The sequence below is a fragment of the Anguilla anguilla genome, chromosome 1 (assembly GCF_013347855.1).
Source record: "Anguilla anguilla isolate fAngAng1 chromosome 1, fAngAng1.pri, whole genome shotgun sequence".
NCBI lineage: Eukaryota > Metazoa > Chordata > Actinopteri > Anguilliformes > Anguillidae > Anguilla > Anguilla anguilla.
This window is the reverse complement of record NC_049201.1, coordinates 23,654,729-23,677,680: the sequence shown is the minus strand read 5'-3', so window position 1 is coordinate 23,677,680 and position 22,952 is coordinate 23,654,729. Positions and strand designations below refer to the sequence as shown.

Here is a 22,952-nt window from a genome sequence, read left to right as displayed (position 1 = left end):
TGGGTCAGTATCCACTTTGTACACTACACAGACAGATTAAATATATTATGCACAGTTTGCACAAAAAAAACTTGTACAATATATGTGCAAATCCACAACAGATGAACATTTACAATTATGTCTTGAGACCAACAACAAGGGGGAATAATTTGCCGGCAGTGCAGAAGAGAGCTTTGTAAGGCTTTGTAAATCATACACCACAAATTCTCAGCCCTGTTCCTGGAGATCTACTGCCCTGTAGGTTTTTCACTCCAACCCTAACAAAGCACGCCATTGAACAGCCAGAGATCTCATTGAGCTACCAATTAGTGTGCCTAATTAGGGTTGAAATAAAAATCTACAGGACGGTTGAACTCCAGGAACAGGGTTGGGAACCACTGTCATAAATGCATTTTTGAGTGTAAAGACCACACTGGAGTGACTGGATTAGCTTATTTCTCAATAAGCATTGTGATGCCGGGAAGGGTAATGCAGGAGAGAGGGGGCTGCTTCTGTGCTCACTACGACACTGTTCGTTCAGCACCGGCACCGTTTCAGTTACCTGGGCGGCCTGCAGGACCACGGACAGTGCCAGCCCCACTCACAGGCAGTAAGGCAGCTGCTACCCCATTTCTTATACAAGGGGCAATATGAAGGCCTGGGGAGAGAGACCGAGTGCTGGCAACCCATTTATATAGGCATGGACCCATCAGGTTTGGGTTTTTTTCCCTTTCTGGAGCAGTGCTTTTGTTGTGTTGTAGGGATTGTTATTTTTGTGGCTTCTCGCGGTTTCATGCACTCGTACCCCTCAAAGGGTAAAATAAACAGCGGTAAGCTGCCGCCTTCCCTCTGAATGGACATGACCTCTCTGTTCACCCCTTGCACACTGATCACCTCCAGCGCTGCGGCCCAGCATATAATCGATGGCGGGGCAATCTCTGTTAGCGTCTGCAGAGCAGCATAAGTATGTGCTCTGGGCTGCTGGTGGAGAAAATGTATAGAAACTGGTGAAGTCACCTGATTGCATGTCTCAGATCTGACAGAAGTGCAGGCTGACAAGCTGCACCTTGCTGCCGTAAATTACCGTTCACTTCTGGTTCGGTCAGTCTTTGAGGTGGATTTCACCAACCTAACTGCAATTGGCTCAGTGATGCAAGTTAAAAATAGCTGAAGCAGTTGTGTTTTCCTATGCTACTGACTCAGATGTAGGTGTTTTTTTCGTCAACTGAAGCAGGCTTTACCTTTGCCACTTCCTCCTGGAAGGCCATGAAATTCAAGTAGGTGATGTTGACCATGTCTGGGCCGCTCACCACAGTCAGCAACCGGTTCTCTATCCTCCCAACCATATTCCCCACGTCCAGCAGCTCACGCAGCTTGGCTTCCTGGGAAATGCAGGAAAGACACGGTTAGGAAGCAATCGCCACCGTCTGCAGTATACTGCTACGCTCACGAGCCGAAACTGATCCAATAAGCAAAGCCATTTTTCTTTATAGTACCTCATATTCTGTGTCACGGATTCAGCCTCTAACATTTAGAAGATTTATAGTCACCAGAAATATTATCTGAAATAAACATTTAGAACCTCACTTCTGAAGATGATATAACTGATTTTCCTATACTTCGCAAAACCTAATCCTGTTTTTTTCAATATCCATAATAGTATTTGTTAAGTTTTGAAAAGAGAACCAAGGTCTTACAGGGAATCCTTCCTAAATTGAAAAGGGTTTATTAAAAATTGTCAGTTCTCTGAGTGCTTCCTGAAGGCTTAGACTCTTTTTGGATGGAATGATAGCTAGCCTCTGTATGATAACTGGGCCAAAGTCATTTAGAATGTGATATATTTGATGATGTTTGATAAAAAGACCAGAATCAGGTCATATAACCCTAGATTACACACAGGGGACAGAGTACTTGCTTGCTACTAATTTTGCACACCACAGGGAGAGACTACTTACTCACAGCTAATCTACAGACTGACTCGCAGCACCTAACCACATGAAGAAGAGTGTGCACTAGCCGTTCCTGCTCACAGGGTACTCACTCCTTGTCCCTTACCACAAGACTACTCACTATCTACTATTAAGAGCATAGATCACAGGAGGCAGAGTACTTAATGGTCCTGCTCAGAGACAAGTCATTATCTGCTCCAAACTGGAAGTATGCACACTACTCACTCCTACTCCTGGACACAGAGTAATCATTCCTTGTTCCTAACCACACTCAAATATGCATACCACACTCAAGTGCACAGACATTTTTCCCCATGTACACCCTCACCCCCCAACACACCCATGAATACACCTTTACCTCACAACACTCTCCCGCATACACCCCCCAAAACCCCCACCGTTACTCCCTCCAAAGCCCCTTATGCATGCTGCCCCCTGTGCTATGAGTAGCTGGTGTGCTGTGATGCTATGCTCTAAGCTCCAGCTCTGTGTTCTACTTGAATCGGGGCCAGGTGAGGCTCTGGGGGGGGAGGGGGGTGGGATGTAATTAGACTCATGTCTGGGCAGGGGCGGGGGGCCCGAGAGCCACGTTGCCGCGGTGATGGGAGAGCGGGTGGATGTGGAGCCGTGTCATCCCCGCAGGGGGTCTCCGCACGGCCCCCTCCAGGGCTCAGCGTGGCCGCCACACACGGATCCCACCTGAGGGTTTATCATCTCCTGTACCCACTAAAGGAGTGTGCGTGCACACACACACACATGCATGCATATACTCTCATCCCCTCCTCACACACACTCACACACTGTCTCACTGTCCTCAAGCACATGCCCTCACTGTCTAACTACACAGGCTCACAGTCTACACGCATGCCCTTGCTGTCTCCATACACTTGATCCTACTCTCCACGGGCGCTCTGGTCTCCTTACACACACACAGGCACGCACACACACACACACACTCTCGCTCTCGCCGTCCGTCCCGCTGGAGCATCTGCGCTCGCTCGGATTTACCTGTGGGGCTCCGGCGCTCCTTAACAGGTGCGAATCACCTGCTGCTCCGCTTTAGCCGACAGGTGTCGAGCACAGCCAGAGAGAACGAGCCCTCTCCAATCAGGGATGCATATATATACCCCGTAGCCCTTCCCCAAGGATAAAGCCGCACCGTATAATGTTCCTTTCTGCCTTTCTGGGACGTGGCAGTCAGAAATAACTGTCCACTAACGTCAGCGAGAGCCTATCAGAGCGAACGAGGTCTACCCAGAGCCGTCTAGCATGCAGAAGAGTCCCCATACACAGGCAGCATCACTCTAAAATATCCATATTCTCGCAGGGACACGGGAGGTGATGCTCTCGACCCAGTGTTGATGTAGTACAGCGCGCGTGTTAATAATGAGTCTAACGCCACCGCTGAGTGTTACTAAAACAGAAATAGCCACTTCTTTTAATCCCGCAGTCCGCCAGCCCCGCTGCGCAGTTGTGTTTGAGGTGGACACTTCATGTGTAGCTGGTGCAAACAGACAGGTGCCTGATCAACCAGAGGGGTCACAGCATGACGAGACACCCAGCAACTTGGGCCATTCCTGACAGGCCAATCGCGGTTGGCAAGACCGCGATCAGGATTCGACACCAGAGTATAAGGTATATCTACACTCTCCAACCTAAAGTCGCAGCAGGATGAGTCACCCAGCTGCACACGAAAATGTCCTGTTTATGCTATACTGTTGATTGCTGAACCTGGCTGATGTACGACAACTGTGTCATATAGGAATCAAGCCTGAAAGCTTCTGCTTCCATAACTTAGGAATTTAACAGAATTGCACTTTCACAGTTTTTTAAGACCCAGAGAAATCTCTTTTTTCTTGTGTGTTTCAAGTGTTCTTTAAGCCACAATATCAAGATGTATACCTTTAAAAAAATTTTATAGACAGTAAAGTAACATAACATTTTCACAAGATATCATAAAAATTCAGTTTTAGGTAAAGTACATCATGTTCAAAAACGAGAGTCGGAGGTCTGGCGAGCCTTGTCCACTCTGCACGGAAGTTCACTTCTGATTGGCAGCCCATTAAACAATCACACCACTGATTGGATAAAATGTAGATTGCCATGCTACTTAGGTAAGAAATATGGTCTCCAAATGAGCAATAAGAATATCTGTAGTGGACAGTCTAAGAGCTGTTCATTTCACGATAAAAAATGCAATCTCAAATGAAGAAAACAGGATTAATATCATAGCACTTGTTTCATTGGAACTTTACTTATGATGAAGCTATTAAAAGGCTGACTTTGATTGCAAGTGTCTTGATATTCTCAATACTACATTTAAAAAGTGTCTGTGATTCCTTAAAGAGCTACTGTATATGATACAATGCAAACACAGTGCCCTTTACCTCACTTTGTAGCGCTCATATTTGAAGAAGCACACCAGCTAGCCAGGCCACAGCTTGTGCATGAATTTTTAAGAGACGCGTCAGCCTCAAGTCAGCTCCTGGAGGATGCTGGGAAATCCTTTCCAATGATCTCCGGCTTCGTATTTACAGACCCAGGAGGGGAGAAGAGCTAATTCAAGCAGCTTTCAAGGGAAGCTGTTTCCACAAGGCAAGTGTTCAGAATTCAATGCCCCAAAACCCTGCCGGTGAGAGTGAATTATTCACTTGAATACAAGAGTCAACTATGCAGTTTTCCGAACCACATTTTCGGCAGCAGAGTTCACTGGGGATGCGTAAGAAAGAATGAAAGGAGCCACACACCACGGTATTCTCATCATGCGACTGTTTCAATTAGAGATTTGTAGAGATTTGTACTCTCACGACCATAAAAAAAGGCACAAACGAGAGGAAAAAAACCATTCACAAAACACTTGAAGGCACAACTAACGACCATTCTCTGCTCATATTGACACAGTGGGCTGTGGCCCTTGGTAAATAGCCTACATTTTTGTCATGAAACGATGCTTTGGTTAAGACATCAGTTAGTAAAAGGAGTTCCTAGTGTTATATATACAGACGGGTGACATATTAAAGGAGAAACCAACATAAAGAAAAGCTTCAATGCACCTTGGCATAACTTCGTGTTTAGATAATGGTTATGCATAGACATTCTCAGTCACCTGAGTAAGGGCTGCTCTTCTGTTTTTCCTTTTACATATCGCACTAACGCACGAGGATCACGGTCATTGAATGTGCGCTTTCAACCACAATTACCGACCTTATTTACTGATGTCTTTCCCATAGATCTAAATGCAGATGTCGCTTTAGTCACTGTTCCTATTGAAACACTAGCCAGTTGAGCAGTCTTTGTGACGGAAGCTCCTGCCATCTGTGCTCCAATAATGAACCCTCTTTTAAAGTCCCTTAGACATTTTCCCTTTGCCATCATGATCCAAAATCGAGGCCTGGGCCTGCTCAGAATTTATACATTCCAACGGAGCATGATAGGATGCGAACTGCTTAATTGTCAAATCAGAACATATGTTACTCAACCTTACTCTGAACTGCATAGTATGAACCCCACCACCACCCCTACCGGAGGGACAGTGAAGTCCATTATAAACTGACAAAAATCTTATATAATTCAAAAAATAGTTTCTTGTTTTCATTATGATTTACGGTATGCTATGAACTCCTAATGAAATTTTAAAAAACTACAGAATGTAAGGCTAACATGTTTTGTTGTTTTTTGTTTGCTAATACTTTTCTTCCCTCTTTGTTGAATCCCCACTTTACCTGCATGTTTGATTTGCATAAACTTGGATAAATTAAATAAAAATTTGAAAAGCTTTCCTGGTGGCATCATCACCCGTCATCTAAGTTCTAAGTCTATCATTTCTATAACTACAGCGTCCACAATTATTGATCCCCACCCTAAATGACCCTAAATGACCCTATCCCCTCATCTCTCCTTCAAGCAATCACACCAGACATCCTCCCTTTTGTCGCCTCCCTCGTGAACTCCTCCCTATCTTCTGGATGTTTCCCCTCATCCTTCAAGAAGGCCCACATCACCCCGCTGCTGAAGAAACCCACACTAGATCCTTCAGTCATTCAGAACTACCGCCGGGTATCTCTCCTCCCTTTCCTATCCAAAACACTTGAACGTGCTGCATCTAACCAGCTCTCTGCTTTCTTCTCTGAGAACAACCTGCTTGATCCCCACCAGTCTGGCTTCAGGCCTGGCCACTCGACCGAGACTGCACTCCTCTTGGTCAGTGAGTCACTCCACGCCGCACGAGCAGCCTCCCTCTCCTCTGTCCTGATTCTTCTAGACCTCTCCGCTGCATTTGACACTGTGGACCACTCTACCCTCCTGTCCTCCCTGGCAGCAACAGGGATCCGCGGCACAGTCCTTGACTGGATTGAGTCCTACCTCTCTGACCGTTCCTTCCAGGTTGCCTGGGCGGGTAAGGTATCACCACCCCGTCCCCTCACCACCGGAGTTCCCCAGGGCTCAGTCCTTGGTCCCCTTCTCTTCTCCATGTACACCAGATCCCTTGGCCCTGTAACATCTGCCCATGGCTTGTCCTATCACTCCTATGCCGATGACACGCAACTCTTTCTCTCCTTCTCCCCATCGGACACACAGGTCCCTGCCCGCATCTCCGCTTGCCTGAGGGACATACAGAGCTGGATGGACAATCACCACCTGAAGCTCAACCCGGGAAAGACGGAGCTAATCTTTATTCCTGCTCTATCCTCTCCCCTCCTCGACTTTTCCATTTCCTTAGGGGACACCGTAGTGACATCATCACCCTGCGCCAAGAATCTCGGAGTGATGATGGACAACAGGCTGTCCCTCTCCAACAACATTGCAGCAGTAACCCGGGCATGCAGATTTTTCCTATACAACATCCGCAGAATCCGCCCCTTTCTCACCACCTACTCAACCCAGCTCCTGGTCTAAGCAATGGTTCTATCCCGCCTGGACTACTGCAACTCTCTTCTGGCTGGACTACCGGCATCTGCCACCAGACCCCTGCAGCTCATTCAGAATGCTGCGGCTCGTCTGGTCTTCAACCTCCCCAGACACTCCCACGTAACTCCCCTGCTCACTACCCTCCACTGGCTGCCTGTTATAGCTCGCATCAAATTTAAAACATTGGTCCTAGCATACCAGGCAGTCAAGGGATCAGCCCCAGCATACCTCCACAAGATATTCAAACCCTACATGCCAGCCAGATCCCTCCGTTCTGCTACCTCAGGACGCCTAGCACCTCCCCCTCTTCGCACCTGCACTTCCAGAACACGTCTCCTGTCTGTTCTGGCCCCACGATGGTGGAATGACCTCCCTGTGGAGGTCAGAACAGCTGAGACTGTGACCCATTTCAAACGACGACTGAAGACCCACCTCTTCAGGCTGCACCTCTCCCCATCCCTCCCTTCCCCCCTGTAAATGACTAAACTTAGGGTTGTAACTAGGCAGCTGTTTCATAGGTGACTTAGGTGCATCAACTGTCTTAACGACTACTTGTATTTTTATTTATTTTTATTTTTATTTTTCCATAGATTGCGTTGTTGCCGTTCTCGTTGTTAGTGTTAATCAGCTTAACCATCAGGGTCCAAGTTGAACTATGCGGTTGTTCCCTGTACTTGGACCGGTACTTCTCTCTAGGGGTTTCGTCATACTTGTTCCTGGTTATGGTTATACACTTTGTTGTACGTCGCTCTGGATAAGAGCGTCTGCCAAATGCCTGTAATGTAATGTAATGTAATGTAATGTAAAATGCTTTATCAAGTGATTGCTGTAAATTAATTTTGAGTGATTATATGTGCGAAATGAGTTAATAATAATATAATACTGGCCAAATTTCAGAGGAAATGCATTATTCGAGTGTTGAAGAATATGGTATTTGTATTCGGCATCATCCCTACTATTTAGTCTATAGAACCTGTTGTCAAGCCACAGAGATCAGTCACCATCTATTTTCAGAGTGTATTTGTACGAAGTAAGATTTAATTAAACTTTTATGTACTGTAAAAAATGTTATGTTGCGGCTGTAAGATTTAGCATGATGTAATGTAACATTTACAGTCATGACATAATGACTTGCAGCTTTCCATTTGTTTCCATTAGTCTGTTTTTTTTTTCCATTAGTCGGCTTTTGTGTAGTCTGTTTTTCAACCGCCATTGTCATTTTGTGTCATTTTGTGTTTTGAAAGCATCACCTGTATCTTCTTTGGCATTCGGGAAGATGATGGGGAATCACTTTTGAAAGCAAGAGGGCACATGTTCTCAAGTGTCAGATACACTTAGGCTCAGGCAAGCCATCTCAGGCATATTGTCCCTGCTGCCAATTCTTGCAGACATATTAGAGAGAGCTGCCTGACTTCAGAACTAAACATAAATCATAGCTAAAACATGGGAAAAGCCGACAGCCTTTACACTCAAACTTTGACTGTCGCCAATAACGTCTCACACAACTGTCAGCCCTGTCAAAGCCCATCTACTTTGTCGTCCCCTTATGGAAACCGAATGTTTAAAGGCAAAACGGCCAAACTATTTATAGCCGGCTACATGACAGTCAGCCATCCGGGAGGTGATGTAGTGTTACAGCTTTCAGTAGGCGTGTGGCAGACGGTTCACTGGTGAGGTCGAGATGTGGAATGTGACAGGAACCATGGCCAGCCTTTCCCCAAACAGTCCTTCAGCATACATTTCACTTTTTATGGCAATAAATTGCAATGAACTGTTCTGGAATGTGATTCATGACATATGCAGCAGGCAGACAAAAGCTTGATTATGTTCACCAACATAAGTGCATGATCGGAATGCTCTCAAATTTCATAAATGCGAGCATACTGCATACCAACTCTCTCCACCTGTATTCACCTTAAAGTGTGTAATAATAATTAAATAATAACAAAAACCCACGAAAAAGGGCAGTGTCATTTATAAACAGTGCTGTTGCACTAAAAACGGTCAGTCAGTCTCAATGTCAGTCCTACCCCGTGCACTTACACGACACAGTCAGTAATGCGAGGCACAGTCATGTAGAATGCCCTAAACGAAGGAGGTGCGTATCACTCATTGCGTCTGCAGGATGTCCACTCTGGCGTTTGAGTGATTTCACCAGCGTGGGTGACTCATCTTTTTGAATGAGTCACTGGCTTGAAGATTCTGGGGCAAACGCATGGGCTATGCGCTCTTTGTTGGAAACAGTTCCGCAGAGCATCTGAGTTATTTGTTTACATGGCACAAACATTTGAGTACAATTTAAAATGCCATGTTTTATTTATGAAACGTTCATTTTGGACATCACTTTGGATAATGAACGCACCAGAGCAAGGATTGCTGGAGTTATATGCCGGAATGACTCAAGACCTGTAACATTCAGTAAACATATTAGAAGTAGTTTCTCCTGTGTATAGTGCCCTTCAAAATGATTCATACCCTTCATAAATATAAGCAAAGAAGGCTGTATAAAATAGACAATTCAGGTATTGAGCTGTTGTAGGCTGAAAATAATTTTATTTTATACTAATGCAATTGCTCAAAAAAAAGACTAGAGTGCATTCTGGGAGTTGTATTCCTTTCATCCCTTCCTGTTTCCCATCCTCTGTAATTAACAGCAGGCTCCCCTAGTGGCAGCGTTATTCAACAGTGCTGGAGGCAGTGATTCAACACTATTGTTTGCTGCAGCTTCAGGAGGTTGCAGAACTCCTAATAGGATCTAATATAGCCACAGGCAGCACGTTGCTTCAGTAAGCTGAACCTTTGGCACCAAAATATCAACCAATACCCGTGTAACAATTTGAGTCCATTTAAAATTTTTGATAAAAATAGCAAATGTTAATCACTAATATTCCACAGGGAGGAAAAAAATGAATTAAAAAAAACTAAATAAAACCTTTCTGTAAAGGGGATTATGCTGTATAAGCATGTGTTTCAGTTTGCAGTCCCTTCCCTGGACCTGATATCCCTCCACAGCTATACACACTCTCCATGCCTCGCCATACCTGTATACACATTACAGACCCTCCCAATGACCCTGTCTCCACCTGTATACACCTCACAGACCCTCCCAATGACCCTGTCTCCACCTGTATACACATTACAGACCCTCCCAATGACCCTACCTCCATCCGTATAGATCTTACAGCCTTACCCAATGACCCTGTCTCCACCTGTATACACACTACAGACCCTCCCAATGACCCTACCTCCATCCGTATAGATCTTACAGCCTTACCCAATGACCCTGCCTCCACCCAAATACACCTCACAGCCTCACCCAATGACCTTGCTTCCACCCGTATACACTTGAAAACCTCACCCAATTACCCTGCCTCCACCATATACTGTACAAGCACTGCTCAATGATTGGGGCTCGGGTAAATATGGCCAGAGATCACTGAAAAGGTTCTTTCATTTTAAACTAATTTTAAAGACCAATGTGGGCAACATCCACTTCTGAATATGGTCCCATTGCCAGTTTGAGCTTGTTGCCAGAGCTTTTGCTGACTTGAAACCAGAAGATTTGCTGGGATTAATGTGAAATCTTTAGGGGACAAAATAACTTGTCCTGCAAGCAGAGCAGATACCTGATGGCTCCGGCTCAATACAGTGAAAATTAAAGCTACACACTTACTGCGAGTTATTGGAAGTCTTTAATCCTGGGACTACTGTGTGATATAGGAAAAGTGCTGCCAAACCCCTGAATCCAAATGGATTCTTAAGGCAGTGCAGAGGCTGACTGAAAGGACCCTACACACACACATACACACACACACACACACACACACACAAATACATACATACCCATGCATGGACACATGCACACACACACACACGCACACACACAAATACATGCATACCCATGCATGGACACATGCACACACACACACACACACACACACACACACACACACACAAATACATACATACCCATGCATGGACACATGCACACACACACACACACACACACACAAATACACACATACCCATGCATGTACACATGCACACACACACACACACACACACAAACACAAACATACATACATACATACATACATACATACCCATGCATGGACACACACACACACACACACACAAGCACACGCACACATGCCGCATACACAAGCATACATACACATCCATGCATGGACACAGACACACAGGCAGGTAGAAAGAGAAATAATCACGCATGACGGTCTTTGCATTCCAAGGTAAGATTTCGAATGGCATTGCTCCAGAGGCGTGCCTTTGTTAAGGCATATTAGATCAATTGTTATGGGTGGGCAGAACAGATAAGGGTTCGGTCAAGCGCTTAATTAATTACAATCCGAAGTGGGGGGATCAAGAGGCAGACAGGAAATCAGCCGTTTCATCAACAGGCCTGTTTCCATGGCAACATTTGTTTTCATTAGCTTCCATGAGATTCAGCAGCGCTTACAGGTTTCTACCTCAGAATACGGTTCTTATTACAACTGTCTGCTCCCATAATGCAACACAGCGTAAACCTCTTCACATCTACAATAAATGCATTATCTGTATTATGCTATGAACAGCATTACGGATCAAACGTCATGCCTGAATGTTAAGGTCAAGGAAAAATAAATAAATGTAAATTCCAGGACCAAATTTATCCTGCAGCATGAGCAAGTCCATGCACTACACATTCACAGAAAAATAACTTATTCTGCTAATCCATTGTGTAGAAGTCTATTTCACGGGAAATTGTGACTACAATTTTTACTATGCAGTCAAATACATCAGTACAGATCTGGAGCCCACAATGTACTTTTTCATATGAGATTAACTCCAACACTATAATCTACCAACACTGCCTCCAACAATAGGAGGCAATATGGTAGACATAAATTGGGCCAGAAACTCTGAAGAGGGGGATCCACACCAACATGGAAACCTGGCAGAAAAGGCCATATGATTGCCGTTGGCTATCTTGGCTATCTTCGGGCTCTTATCCTGACTTCAAGAACAATATCACCAATCCGCAAAACTGTTACAGAGACCTTGTTATAGATAACAGGAACAAGAATATATTTCTTTTGTGTTTTTTGTCAACAATGCCATCATATAGCCTCAATGGAGTTGGAGCTTTTTTAAAGGACAGCAGACAGTCCCCCTTCCTTTTGTATGTTTTACTCCATTTGGGGAAAGCAGAGAGGGTAACACAAAGAGGATACACAGGGGATTCACATGGCTTGATAACTGGCTGCCTTACGGACAGTGCACACACCTTGCGGAGCTGCAGGCTTTTTAAATCCGTGAAATCCCGGACACTATAAGTAACAGTTTCACAGTTTTTGCTAACTAACTTCTATCTCAGAAGATATAAGATGGCTATCTACTTGGCTAGCTTATACTACTTCTCAAAGACATTTTATAATGTGCGTAGGGTACCTACCTGGCTAAGAAGCCAGCTATCATTATTAGCAGGCTCCTTTACTGACACAGAGTATTTATCAAATGTTGATATTTCCTTTCTAATGAAGCATGTCCTCAATGTTCCATCAAATTACTTGATAAACACAAAGCCCTCTGTACAGTACAGCATAAAAAAACAGTCACACAGAAGTCAAGAGCAGAGAACAGGACATAGCCGTTCTTACCTTTGGTGTTTTGGTGGACTTCCCAGCCCTTGCATCCTTAATGTAGGTGATGTCCAAAAACTCAGTTTCCTGCAATAAAAGATGTGACTGTGAGATGGGAAAATTCAGACAAGAGACATTCAGACAGGACAACATTCACACCCCCCAAAATGCCATACTGCAGAGGGTGGTGGCCTGCACCTTTGTACATTCAGTTATCCATTCTGTAAAACAAAGATAATGTTCTGATTCTAAATCTATTTTTCCATCATATTAAATCAATTATGTCAAAAACATATTATACATTTTCTTTCCTGGCACTAAAATTCACAAAATTCTTCAAAGTAATTTAAATGTGAATATTTTTAAGTAAATTATATAAAGACTCCTAATGAGGCTTGTGACCAATTCTTTATATTAGCCAACTGAAATAGACTGAAAGCTTTTATAATCCAAACTGCAGAACAGTGACCAACATATTTTTGACATAAACTGTTTCTATGGCTTTATTAATATCAGCACAGATGTGTAAAGTTAATAGGTACTAGCACGTGAGCTTCAGTTACAGTCCAAACTTAAATATATCCAAGAATCACAGTACGTGGTAAATTAAAAAATCATTTACACTTTCAAATATTACAATATATTAATCTAGTACAAAACATATCTGAAATACATTTTCAAGAACAATGTGGTATAAATGTTCACCAACCACAAAATAAATAATGTGCGAGTCTATTTTTCCTGAACTTTGCTAATGCAGATCAACAACAGCACTACGCACATAAGCAATGCAATTAGGCTGCATTTTCCACTCTTCACAGTGGTGTCCTAAGATCAGGCTTTCTGACGTTATGTGCCGAATACAGTGCTTTTCTGGTCTTCCTGATCCATTGTCTAGAGTTCTATAGTAATAGACACTTGCGTATACGTGCATTGGTGTGAGTGTGTGTGTGTGTGTGTGTGTGTGTGCCTGGGTAGTAGCAGCAGATATTGCAAGATAAAAAGCCAATTCCAATTTGATTCAAGCCCAATATAAAAACATGCATTCGGTTGCTATGGCACAGGGGTCCGTAGCAACAAGGGAGCGCTGTCCTTATGACGTGCCAACAGAGAAACTGATTGGAGGAGACAGACCGGGTGCTGGGGACGCACGCCGTCTGATGACTCATCTCAGTGCTTCTCAGGGCCACAACAAAAGTTTACCAAGCAGGAAGCACAACAATCCGCAAACGGCCACTTTACATCCCAGCAAACGTCAGTTATCACGTCCCCACCAACACCCAATAACAGCTACATTTTAAGCTTTTAGCAGACTCTCTTACCCAGAGCAACTCAGCTCACATTCTGTTACATACAATCTATTTATACAGGTGGATGAAAAAATTCAGGTGAAGTCTAAGAGCACATCAGCAGTGCCCCCCACCTGAACCTTGAACCTAAAACTCACAGGCCCAGTTCCCTAACCACTGCACTACACTGCCACCCTAGGCATCACATCTACCATAACATCTACCACATCTCACATAACATCTACCATATCTACCACATATGAAAATCTTCTGTATTTCATTATGTAGGCCTGCAGAAACAGACTGTCGTTCCGGTAATAATGCAATAGCTACTGAATAACTTCTGAATGATCAGGACTATTTCAGGGAAAAGCATGACCTGCATGCTTATACATGAATGTCATATTTGTTTCATTCTCAGCTACCTACTTACAAACACACAATTCCCTGAAATATATCAGGATCCAGGGTAGCTTTAACAAGCTATGAGATGAATGTGTGGGTCTTGAACTGTTGTTTTAAACCTTGGCAGTTAAAGTTGGGAGACGTTTTATTAATAGTGCAATAATCTTGCATCATATCATAGAATAGACTAGTGGGAGAATAATGAACAAAAAATTAAACATCTTTAATTTTCTACTGTTTATGTTTTGTTGTTTTCATAGTTAATTTCACAATTTTGCAGAACGTTTTGAAAAACTCTTCATGCTCTGGCCTCAAACTTTAATGTCATCTACGTTTGGCTGGTATAAGTACCTTGCACATGCACATTCACAATCACAGTCAGTCTAAACTTCAGACACTCTCCCAATAGTACTGTAGGTCTGGAGTCCACAATCGCTTAGCTTTACTAAACAAACATTACAAATCAAACACCCCGCTGTTCCATGTTCAAAACCAGTGTCATGACAAGAGCGACAAAGCCAATGTTGTTTCAAGCAAATAAGCCGTGAGCAAGGCTGTGGAAGGCACTCTGTCACTGACCAACCTAAATCTGACCATGGACGGTGCAGTCACTGACCAACCTAATTCTGACCATGGACGGTGCAGTCACTGACCAACCTAATTCTGACCATGGACGGTGCAGTCACTGACCAACCTAATTCTGACCAATGACGGTGCAGTCACTGACCAACCTAATTCTGACCATGGACGGTGCAGTCACTGACCAACCTAATTCTGACCATGGACGGTGCAGTCACTGACCAACCTAATTCTGACCATGGACGGTGCAGTCACTGACCAACCTAATTCTGACCATGGACGGTGCAGTCACTGACCAACCTAATTCTGACCATGGACGGTGCAGTCACTGACCAACCTAAATCTGACCAATGACGGTGCAGTCACTGACCAACATAATTTTGACCATGGACGGTGCAGTCACTGACCAACCTAATTCTGACCAAGGACGGTGCAGTCACTGACCAACCTAATTTTGACTGTGGACGGTGCAGTCACTGATCAACATAATTTTGACCGTGGACAGTGCAGTCACTGACCAACATGATTCTGACCAAAAACAGACTGTGGAAGGCACAGTTGTTGACAGACCATAATCTGACCAAAGAAAGTGCACTGATCTGATCTTGAATATCGTGGTTGGCGAGAGTCCTAGTCTGAGTGTGGAAAGATACAGTCATTTAAAAGCTTTGAGCTGACCATTGGAAGATGCAGTCACTGACCATGGGGTGTACGATTGTGGACAGACCTCAATCTTACCATAGAATGTACAAATCTGACTTTCAAAGGTACAGTCAATGACAGGTCTGAATCACTAAGTCACTACCTCCTCCCGGAGCTTACCTTGAATGTGGCTATGTAACACCTTGCCACACAGTGGGTAAAAGAGCCAGAACAATTGATCACAATGCTGCAAAGAGGCACCCTTAACATGGAGGAGGAATCACTTAATTTTGCCACACAGTTTAAATGCTTAAATGCTTAGATACAGACACCATCATTCATTAAAGACTTAATGAGGTACTTTCAAGACTTCACAGGCACAGCTGGAATTATCAATTAATTATTCCCATGCATATGTGTTAGTCTTGGGTCTCAGGTCTTTGGTTAGCGACAGTAATCAACAGTAGATGCCTTTAAATATCAGATGTTAGAAGGAGCCCTCTGTTAACCAATGGACTTTTCATATTCGCCAAACCTAAGCAGATATAGAGGAATAACTTCATTATTGATTTGCTGTAAACTCCTCCTGCAGTAGCTCTAATTGATTATTCTGCATGCAGACACGTGCACGCACCCACACAGACACACACACACACACACACACATTTGTGGTGCTATTAGTCTCAACCCAGCTATTCCCAGAACATTCCCATGGTATTCCGGTTAAATAAATTTTGGTCAGCAATGTTTGCTGCATTGTTTCATAACGACATGATAACCATCAGTGGGTGGGTACATGCGCGCATACAGAGTTCCCATAACATCTCTCTGTGACCTTGAGGGAACTTTCTGGAAACAATAACTGAGTTCTAAGGGATATGGTCTCCTCATAAAGATACCTTGCAACCAAATTAGAATGACACGTTTCTTGTTGGCAGGGAACGTGCCGTGATTCAGAGACTGCGGCATTGGCCACGGCATTTGCTTCTTCCAGTGCAGGCACGGCAGAACCTCATCGAAAAGATTATTTTTTACGCTCTTCTGGAAGTTTACTTTAAAAGGCTCTGACATTTATCTCTGACTAAGCTCATTTCAGTGACTTTGTCACTTGCAATATGATTCAGTTGGGTCGGCTGAATAGATTGTAATTGATTGCAATTGGTTCGCTTATATAACTTATGCTCACAAAGAGACTAAGCGAGGAGAGACAAGCTCAGTTCCTAGAGAGATGGGCTGGGCAGGGAGAAGAAAACAGACATAACGAGATGTGCCGGATTGTAAGTGACTGCACTTGATAAAGAGAAGCAAAGGGGATCTGTGATTTTCCCAAAAAACACCTGTTCCTACAGCATGTTCCTACTCTGTTTAACACAATGATGACTCTGTATACCTTGTAGCACCCTGATTCAATACATATCAACTCAGATCTCAGTAATAAAAGAAGATTCATGCATTTAATAATCTAAACAAAGAAGCCATCTTATTCTAAATTAATTGGAGTCTGGGATAACATTTTTTTCAACATGGCCAACATTATATTTTTGATGGATTAATGTTTCCCTTTGTTTGCATGCATATAACATAACAGATTGCTAGAGATTTCTATGGTCAGATCCACAACATCAGACAAAGCCTGACCTAGACAGTGACTTTCACTCCATCCTGTGATTCCTTGGGAATCCAGCTGTCAGAAAAGTCTCTAATCGAGTGAGAAAAGCCTATCACTCAATAAGTGCAATTTATCTCCACAACTTACGGTGTCACTTAGCAAAGCCAAGCCCACCAAATTGGATTAGCTCAGTTAGGCAAGGCCTCCTTGCCTTCTCTGCATTCTCTCTGCATTAATGGAGTCATGTAGGAGGATGACAAATTACCTTGCTGTCAGGAGCTATTACTTTTCCTGTGGAAGTGCACGTTCGGCCCACTGACGCTGCAGTCTGTGCGGCCGACACTAAAGAGGAGAGTCAGGCCCTCCTGCCAAGCTGTCAGTCCGTAAACGCCGCCCCATTGTATTGCACACTAAAGCTCTGCCTCTGACTTTAATTCATAACTGTTTGCTATAGCTATACATTCATGAATAGTGTTTTGACAGGACATGCCATTACGACAACACACACGGACGCACTGAATAGACAGACAGACAGACAGATAGATAGATAGACGGATGGACGGACGAATGAACAGACAGACAGGCACCCCCTCTTCATCAGATCCACCCCTCCACTGCTCTCTCTCAATTTTATGGATTCTGTGGACACAGGTCTTATTCACACATGAGTAAAAACTCTTCTTCAATAATTCCAGTGCATTACCTTTTGACTTCTCCCAATTCCATACGCTCTGTCTCAAGGAGGATAATACCGTTTGTGAGATTGGTTTAAACAAAAACCCAGAAACAAACTGCTTCAGCCAGCATTGACTTACTTACAGGTCAGTTGTTCATTTGATTTGAATCATTTTGTCCAATTTGAGCAGCACGAGATCAGGATTCATCAAAACAAGTCATTCACTATCGTTTTATTAGCAAAGAAAAATCTAAATGCGGCAGACTTAGACCCATGTCAGAACGTCCACTTAGGCCACAGCATCATATTTATGAGCCTGACAAGTGAAGTTACACTTTGACAAAACCAGCATTTTATGCAGCCTTCCCACTCTATCAAATTAGACTAAACAGCAAAGGCTAGCCTTGCCATTACCCTTGGCTGTTCATAGTAAATCACTTTAAATGGCAGTGCAATGGCTGGCCTCGCTGTTGCCCCTGCCTGAGCATATTAAATGACAGCACCTGAACCGCAGAACACCCTTTCCAAGGTATCCAATCATTACACCTAATATTCAATATTCTACTCTCCTGTGGAACAGCGCTGTGCGCTTAAGCCCCCTGCTCAGAGATGCAGCCAGAGCAATCTTATTACTGGCTGTATTAGAGAATGTTGACGCTTCCATTTACCACACAGCGAAACATCCAGAGTGATTATGGAAGAAGCACCAGGTGACTCTCCGTTTGACTGCGCTGATATGTTCATCATTACCCTCGCCTATTTCCCAGCCCTCTACTAAATCCTCTGTAGAGCATTCACCAAAAATGTGCAACCCAATTACGTCAGATTTCTGCCTTTCAGTAGTTCTCATTGCTTTGCCCCCATGCTGTGACATGCGTTTGTGAAATTTTTATGAGATACATCATTCCAAAGCTTCTGCAGCAGGAAGTCCACGGGTATGAAAGATTTGTGTATTAATAATTACTCTTAACCCCGCTTAGTGGTTGTTTTGGTGTTTGCCATCAAAGGCGGTGCGGCAGCAGAAATGTCTGCATTCCTGACTTCTGCCTCATGTGAGGCAGCAAAATGAAATCCAAAAATTGGTTGATAGTGCACACTGTTCACCCAACTGTAATCAGTGCGCAAAATAGCCGCAAGTATTTCCACATACCTATGATATATGCCAGCATATATCATGACTCCTATGTACAATTAACCTACACAAACAGACAATACAATGGCTTTTAGAATTAGCATTAGATAGCTAGCTAAATGCCCAGCTACTTTAACAATTTCCCTATTCAAAAAGAACTCATTCCTGGCTAGCTAGCTTTAAGTATTAATTCCTCCAAAAGCACTAACTGTTTTCTACTGCCCTAATCGGAAAATGTACTACCTCCCTTCTTTCTCTTGCATGTTGTGATGAAAATCGCCTTCAGTTTTGACATTTTTTGGTTTTGATATTGATTTGGCATGAATGACTACTTTAGGAAATGGTACCCAAGAGTATAGCATTCACCTTTCAGAAGCGTTGCTAAGGAATATCTCCCAGCTGCTTGCAGAGGTTAATACAACAGGTAGCCTACTTCAACAGCACACACATTTCTTGTCAGTAACCCATACAGTGGGTGAGTGTGGTTAATTGTTCTGCTGAAACACCTTTCTCTGTTCTGTAGGACATTCAGGCATTAGAGATATGCCCTCAAGGCAAGGTCTGGCAGACATACAGAGAGAGACAGTTTGATATATCAGTCTAAAAACAGGATGGAAATGCCATGTCGGCTTGTGAAAGCATTCCAAATATTCCTTTGTGAAGACATCAGTATTTGCAACATTTGCCTGTTGGGCTTTTGCTGCCAGCTGTGAGCTGAAGTTCTCCCTCCCCCCTCTCTCTCTATCACTCCCTCCCTCCCTCCCTGTCTCAATTCTAATATATTTATGAACCCTCGTGTCATCCTTGAAGTTGACCTCCTCCCTCCACATTGTGCAGTGAGGGACATCTCTCACTGGCTCAGATCTGACATTAGTTCAGCTGGATCTGTTGTCAGACAGGACAGATGGCAGCCATCTTATCTCAATGAACTTTGCATTGAGGCATAATGACTATGACAGTTTGCACTGTGTGCGCTTCTTGGTGAAGGCAGGTGCTCTAATCAATGACACACAGCTGGCAGGCCGCAGCTTGTCATTCATAACCTTTAGGCTCAGCCATTTCCCACCCCAACACTACTGCAGTGCCCCTAGTGGTCTATGAAGATATCTCCACAATGATCCGACTGGTTGATCATTCAGCACTGGGAGTATTCTAAATGGCCGCATATGTGACATCACAGAACACACTTACACAGCTAGCTTTAGACACGGTCATTTAGAGGAGAGCCATTACAGAATAGAGAGCGAAGTGTGTCCCTCTAGTGCCTCCTCCCAGACCCAAGCTTAAATCAGAGTGTCTCTGATGACTCCATGCAATCACCAGCAGCTTGTATAAAACCCAAACTAGGTGACACATGGCCAATGGCAGTGCCAGCTGGGCCCACGGACAAGCGCTGGCACTTGTGCACACACACACCACATACACCACATACACACAAATGCACACACACACATATGCACGTGCATACATAAACACACACATAAAGATACCCATCCACACAGATATACTCTCTCTCTTTCTCACTCTCTTGCTCGCTCACACACACACACACCCACATGCACGTGCATACATAAACACACACATAAAGACACCCATCCACACAGATATACTCTCTCTCTGTCTCTCACTCTCTCGCTCTTGCACACAAAGCCACACAGTTGCAAACATTCATACGCACACCTACTCCTACAGGGAGCCCATTCAAATGCTTGCAGGTCCTCACTGAGCATGACACAAACACATTGGTTGATGCCATCATGATACAAAAACACTTTATGGTTTAATTTAGGGTAAAGTGAGAGAGACCTGCTCGTTCAGGTAAAACATTTCAGCATTAGCTTTGCTCCCAGTCCACTGATGCGCTGTCAGATTCAAGCCTTGTCATTCCCCCTCAGTCAGGTGGGGTGGGCCAGAAGAGACAGTGATTTGATCAGCCCAATTCTCTGTCTGCCATGGCCGGATCTTTTCGTTCTAAGAAAACTGTCACTGTCAACTACAGGCATGACATCAGATGGGTAAGCCAGCAGTCAGGGGCAAATTAAGCACAAAGTAGGCCATCTCCGGAGGAAAGAGCCCAGGTAGCTAACTGAGGGGCAGCTTCCCTGAAGCAAAGATGGAACCTAACTGAAAACCAGCTTACCTTAACCTCATAAGATCGGACAATGCAATTCTGTCCCCGGTGGGGGACATGAGTCCCTGGTCTTAATGTCAAGAACCATATATTCTACTATGCTGAAATCTATGCCACAAAGGCCACTCAATATATATATTTTAAAAATTATATTTTCACTGCAAAGCTTTTGTCATCCAAGACACTGGGATTATGCCAAAAAATGTAAATACTTAGGGCGAGAGGTATGTACATAAAATCTGCAGTGCAAAATGTAGCCTGATGAGGGTATGTTGGTGTGTATGCAGACTGTGTGAAATTAATGTTGTATTTCCTAAGGCTACAATTAATTATGCAATCAGCGATTGCCTACTAATCACATTTTGAGTATGAAGCAGAGCATACAGTAAAATGCGCCGTTCAAGAAACTCCCGTTCAGTGTGTGGAATATCTTCATTGGTTGAGGGGAAATTGATGTACTGTATCTTCTGGTGTGACATAAGACCGTATCCAGCACTACAGTCAGCGCAGGTCAAAAAACAGACTGTGATATTCCAGCTGTGGTTGCAATTATCGATTGAAATGATCCAGATGCGAGATGGTGTAATGTTGCAAGCAGCTTGACTATTGGGATGGGAATGTTGTGAGGAAGGTTCTAGGTCATATTTTATTTCTCCCAGAAGAGTAATCATTTCTATGGCTGGGTGTTTGTCACAGAAATCGCAGGTGTCACTGATTCCATCATTTTAGTCTCCTTTTTTGGCAATTCAGTGTCTTTCCCAAGTTTCAGTGCTTTCCTTGATTTTTTGGCACTTTTGAATTGTAACTATAAAGCCGCCAGCAATCAGCTACTGCAATCAAATGTTTGGCGGCCCAAGTAAGCAATCTTCATGTTGAGCACTGCTGGTCCAGAGATACGGTAACGTTGTCAGTGAGAACAGGCGCTCCATCAAATACCTCGCAATGTAGGCTACAACATGTACCAAATCTAACTTTAAAGAAATAAAAACTAACACACAGTAACCCTATCTTTTATTATTTTAGTAACAATCTTCCGCTAAAAGCAAAAAGCATGCTCTTTCCGTGATTGACAAAAGCAATAAAATGTACTAGCCTATCAATGCATTTACTCCTTTTTTAACCTCAAACACGTGTTACTGCTAAAACAGTTGCACATCATTTCAATCATGTCCCACTGCTGTGCATGAGATCTCTTGGTTAATTTTATAAATTAATTTTTTTAAACACTGATCTCTGCCTCTTGTTTCAGTATTCTGTAATTTTTAACAACTTTGCTGTGACAGCTCCATGACTTTAGCCAATATTTTCCTGGACAAACACCCAGACTTAATTATTGTGTGGATGCTTAATCTGTACAGTTTGATAATTTCTTGCTTGGGGAGCTGAAATAGTATAATCCTTGTTGCAAAGATTCTCTTGGTGCATCTTCGAGGCCTAAACGTGTGTCAACGTCTTGGTTATGCCTTGATTTAAGCCTGCTCTTTAGAGATGGAAAAATTCCAAGCAAAAATTGACCCTCGGTAATTGCATGCATGAATTTACATAATCAGGCACATTTATAATTTGCGCAATCCATATGTATATGCATTAAGGAGAGAAGCACACCTTGCGATGACTAATATCTATGCCTGACACTAGTTGCAAAATGCTTAGTATACCTGGTCCTTACTTTTTTATGCCTGGTCTCAGGGGGTAAACCATGAGATTAACTTCAGTCTGATTTTTTGTACAGAACCTACATCTATCTGAGGGCCAGAGTACCACAGTGTTTCACATATAATTGTCAGACCTGGGTCAAATACGTATTTGTTTTGTATTCAAATACTTTTCTATGCTTTACTGATCTTGTCTGGTGTATTGGAACCAATGAAATACTCTCAAAAAGTGCACACCCCGCCTTCTGCTCATATTGGCAGGCTCAATTACACCAGGCAAGATCAATAGAGCGCAGGAACGTATTTGAATCCAAAACAAATACGTATTTGACCCAGGTCTGATAATTGTACAGGCCTGG

General features: G+C 43.5%; 1 protein-coding gene across 4 annotated transcripts in view; it reads right to left on the bottom strand.

The window, feature by feature from the left end:
• The window catches only part of LOC118229604 (1-phosphatidylinositol 4,5-bisphosphate phosphodiesterase beta-1), a 70,554-nt gene that overhangs the window by 38,677 nt on the left and 8,925 nt on the right, over positions 1-22,952 (bottom strand). For all 4 annotated transcript variants that reach the window (XR_004765698.1, XR_004765700.1, XM_035421723.1 and 1 more), the window contains exons 3-4: positions 12,494-12,562; positions 1,221-1,361 (exon numbers count right to left, since the gene is read on the bottom strand). Coding sequence is in view for 2 of the 4 variants with exons in the window: in XM_035421723.1 (XP_035277614.1) it covers positions 1,221-1,361; positions 12,494-12,562 (210 nt within the window). In the remaining 2 variants the exon portion in view is untranslated. The remainder of the gene's footprint in view (positions 1-1,220; positions 1,362-12,493; positions 12,563-22,952) is intronic.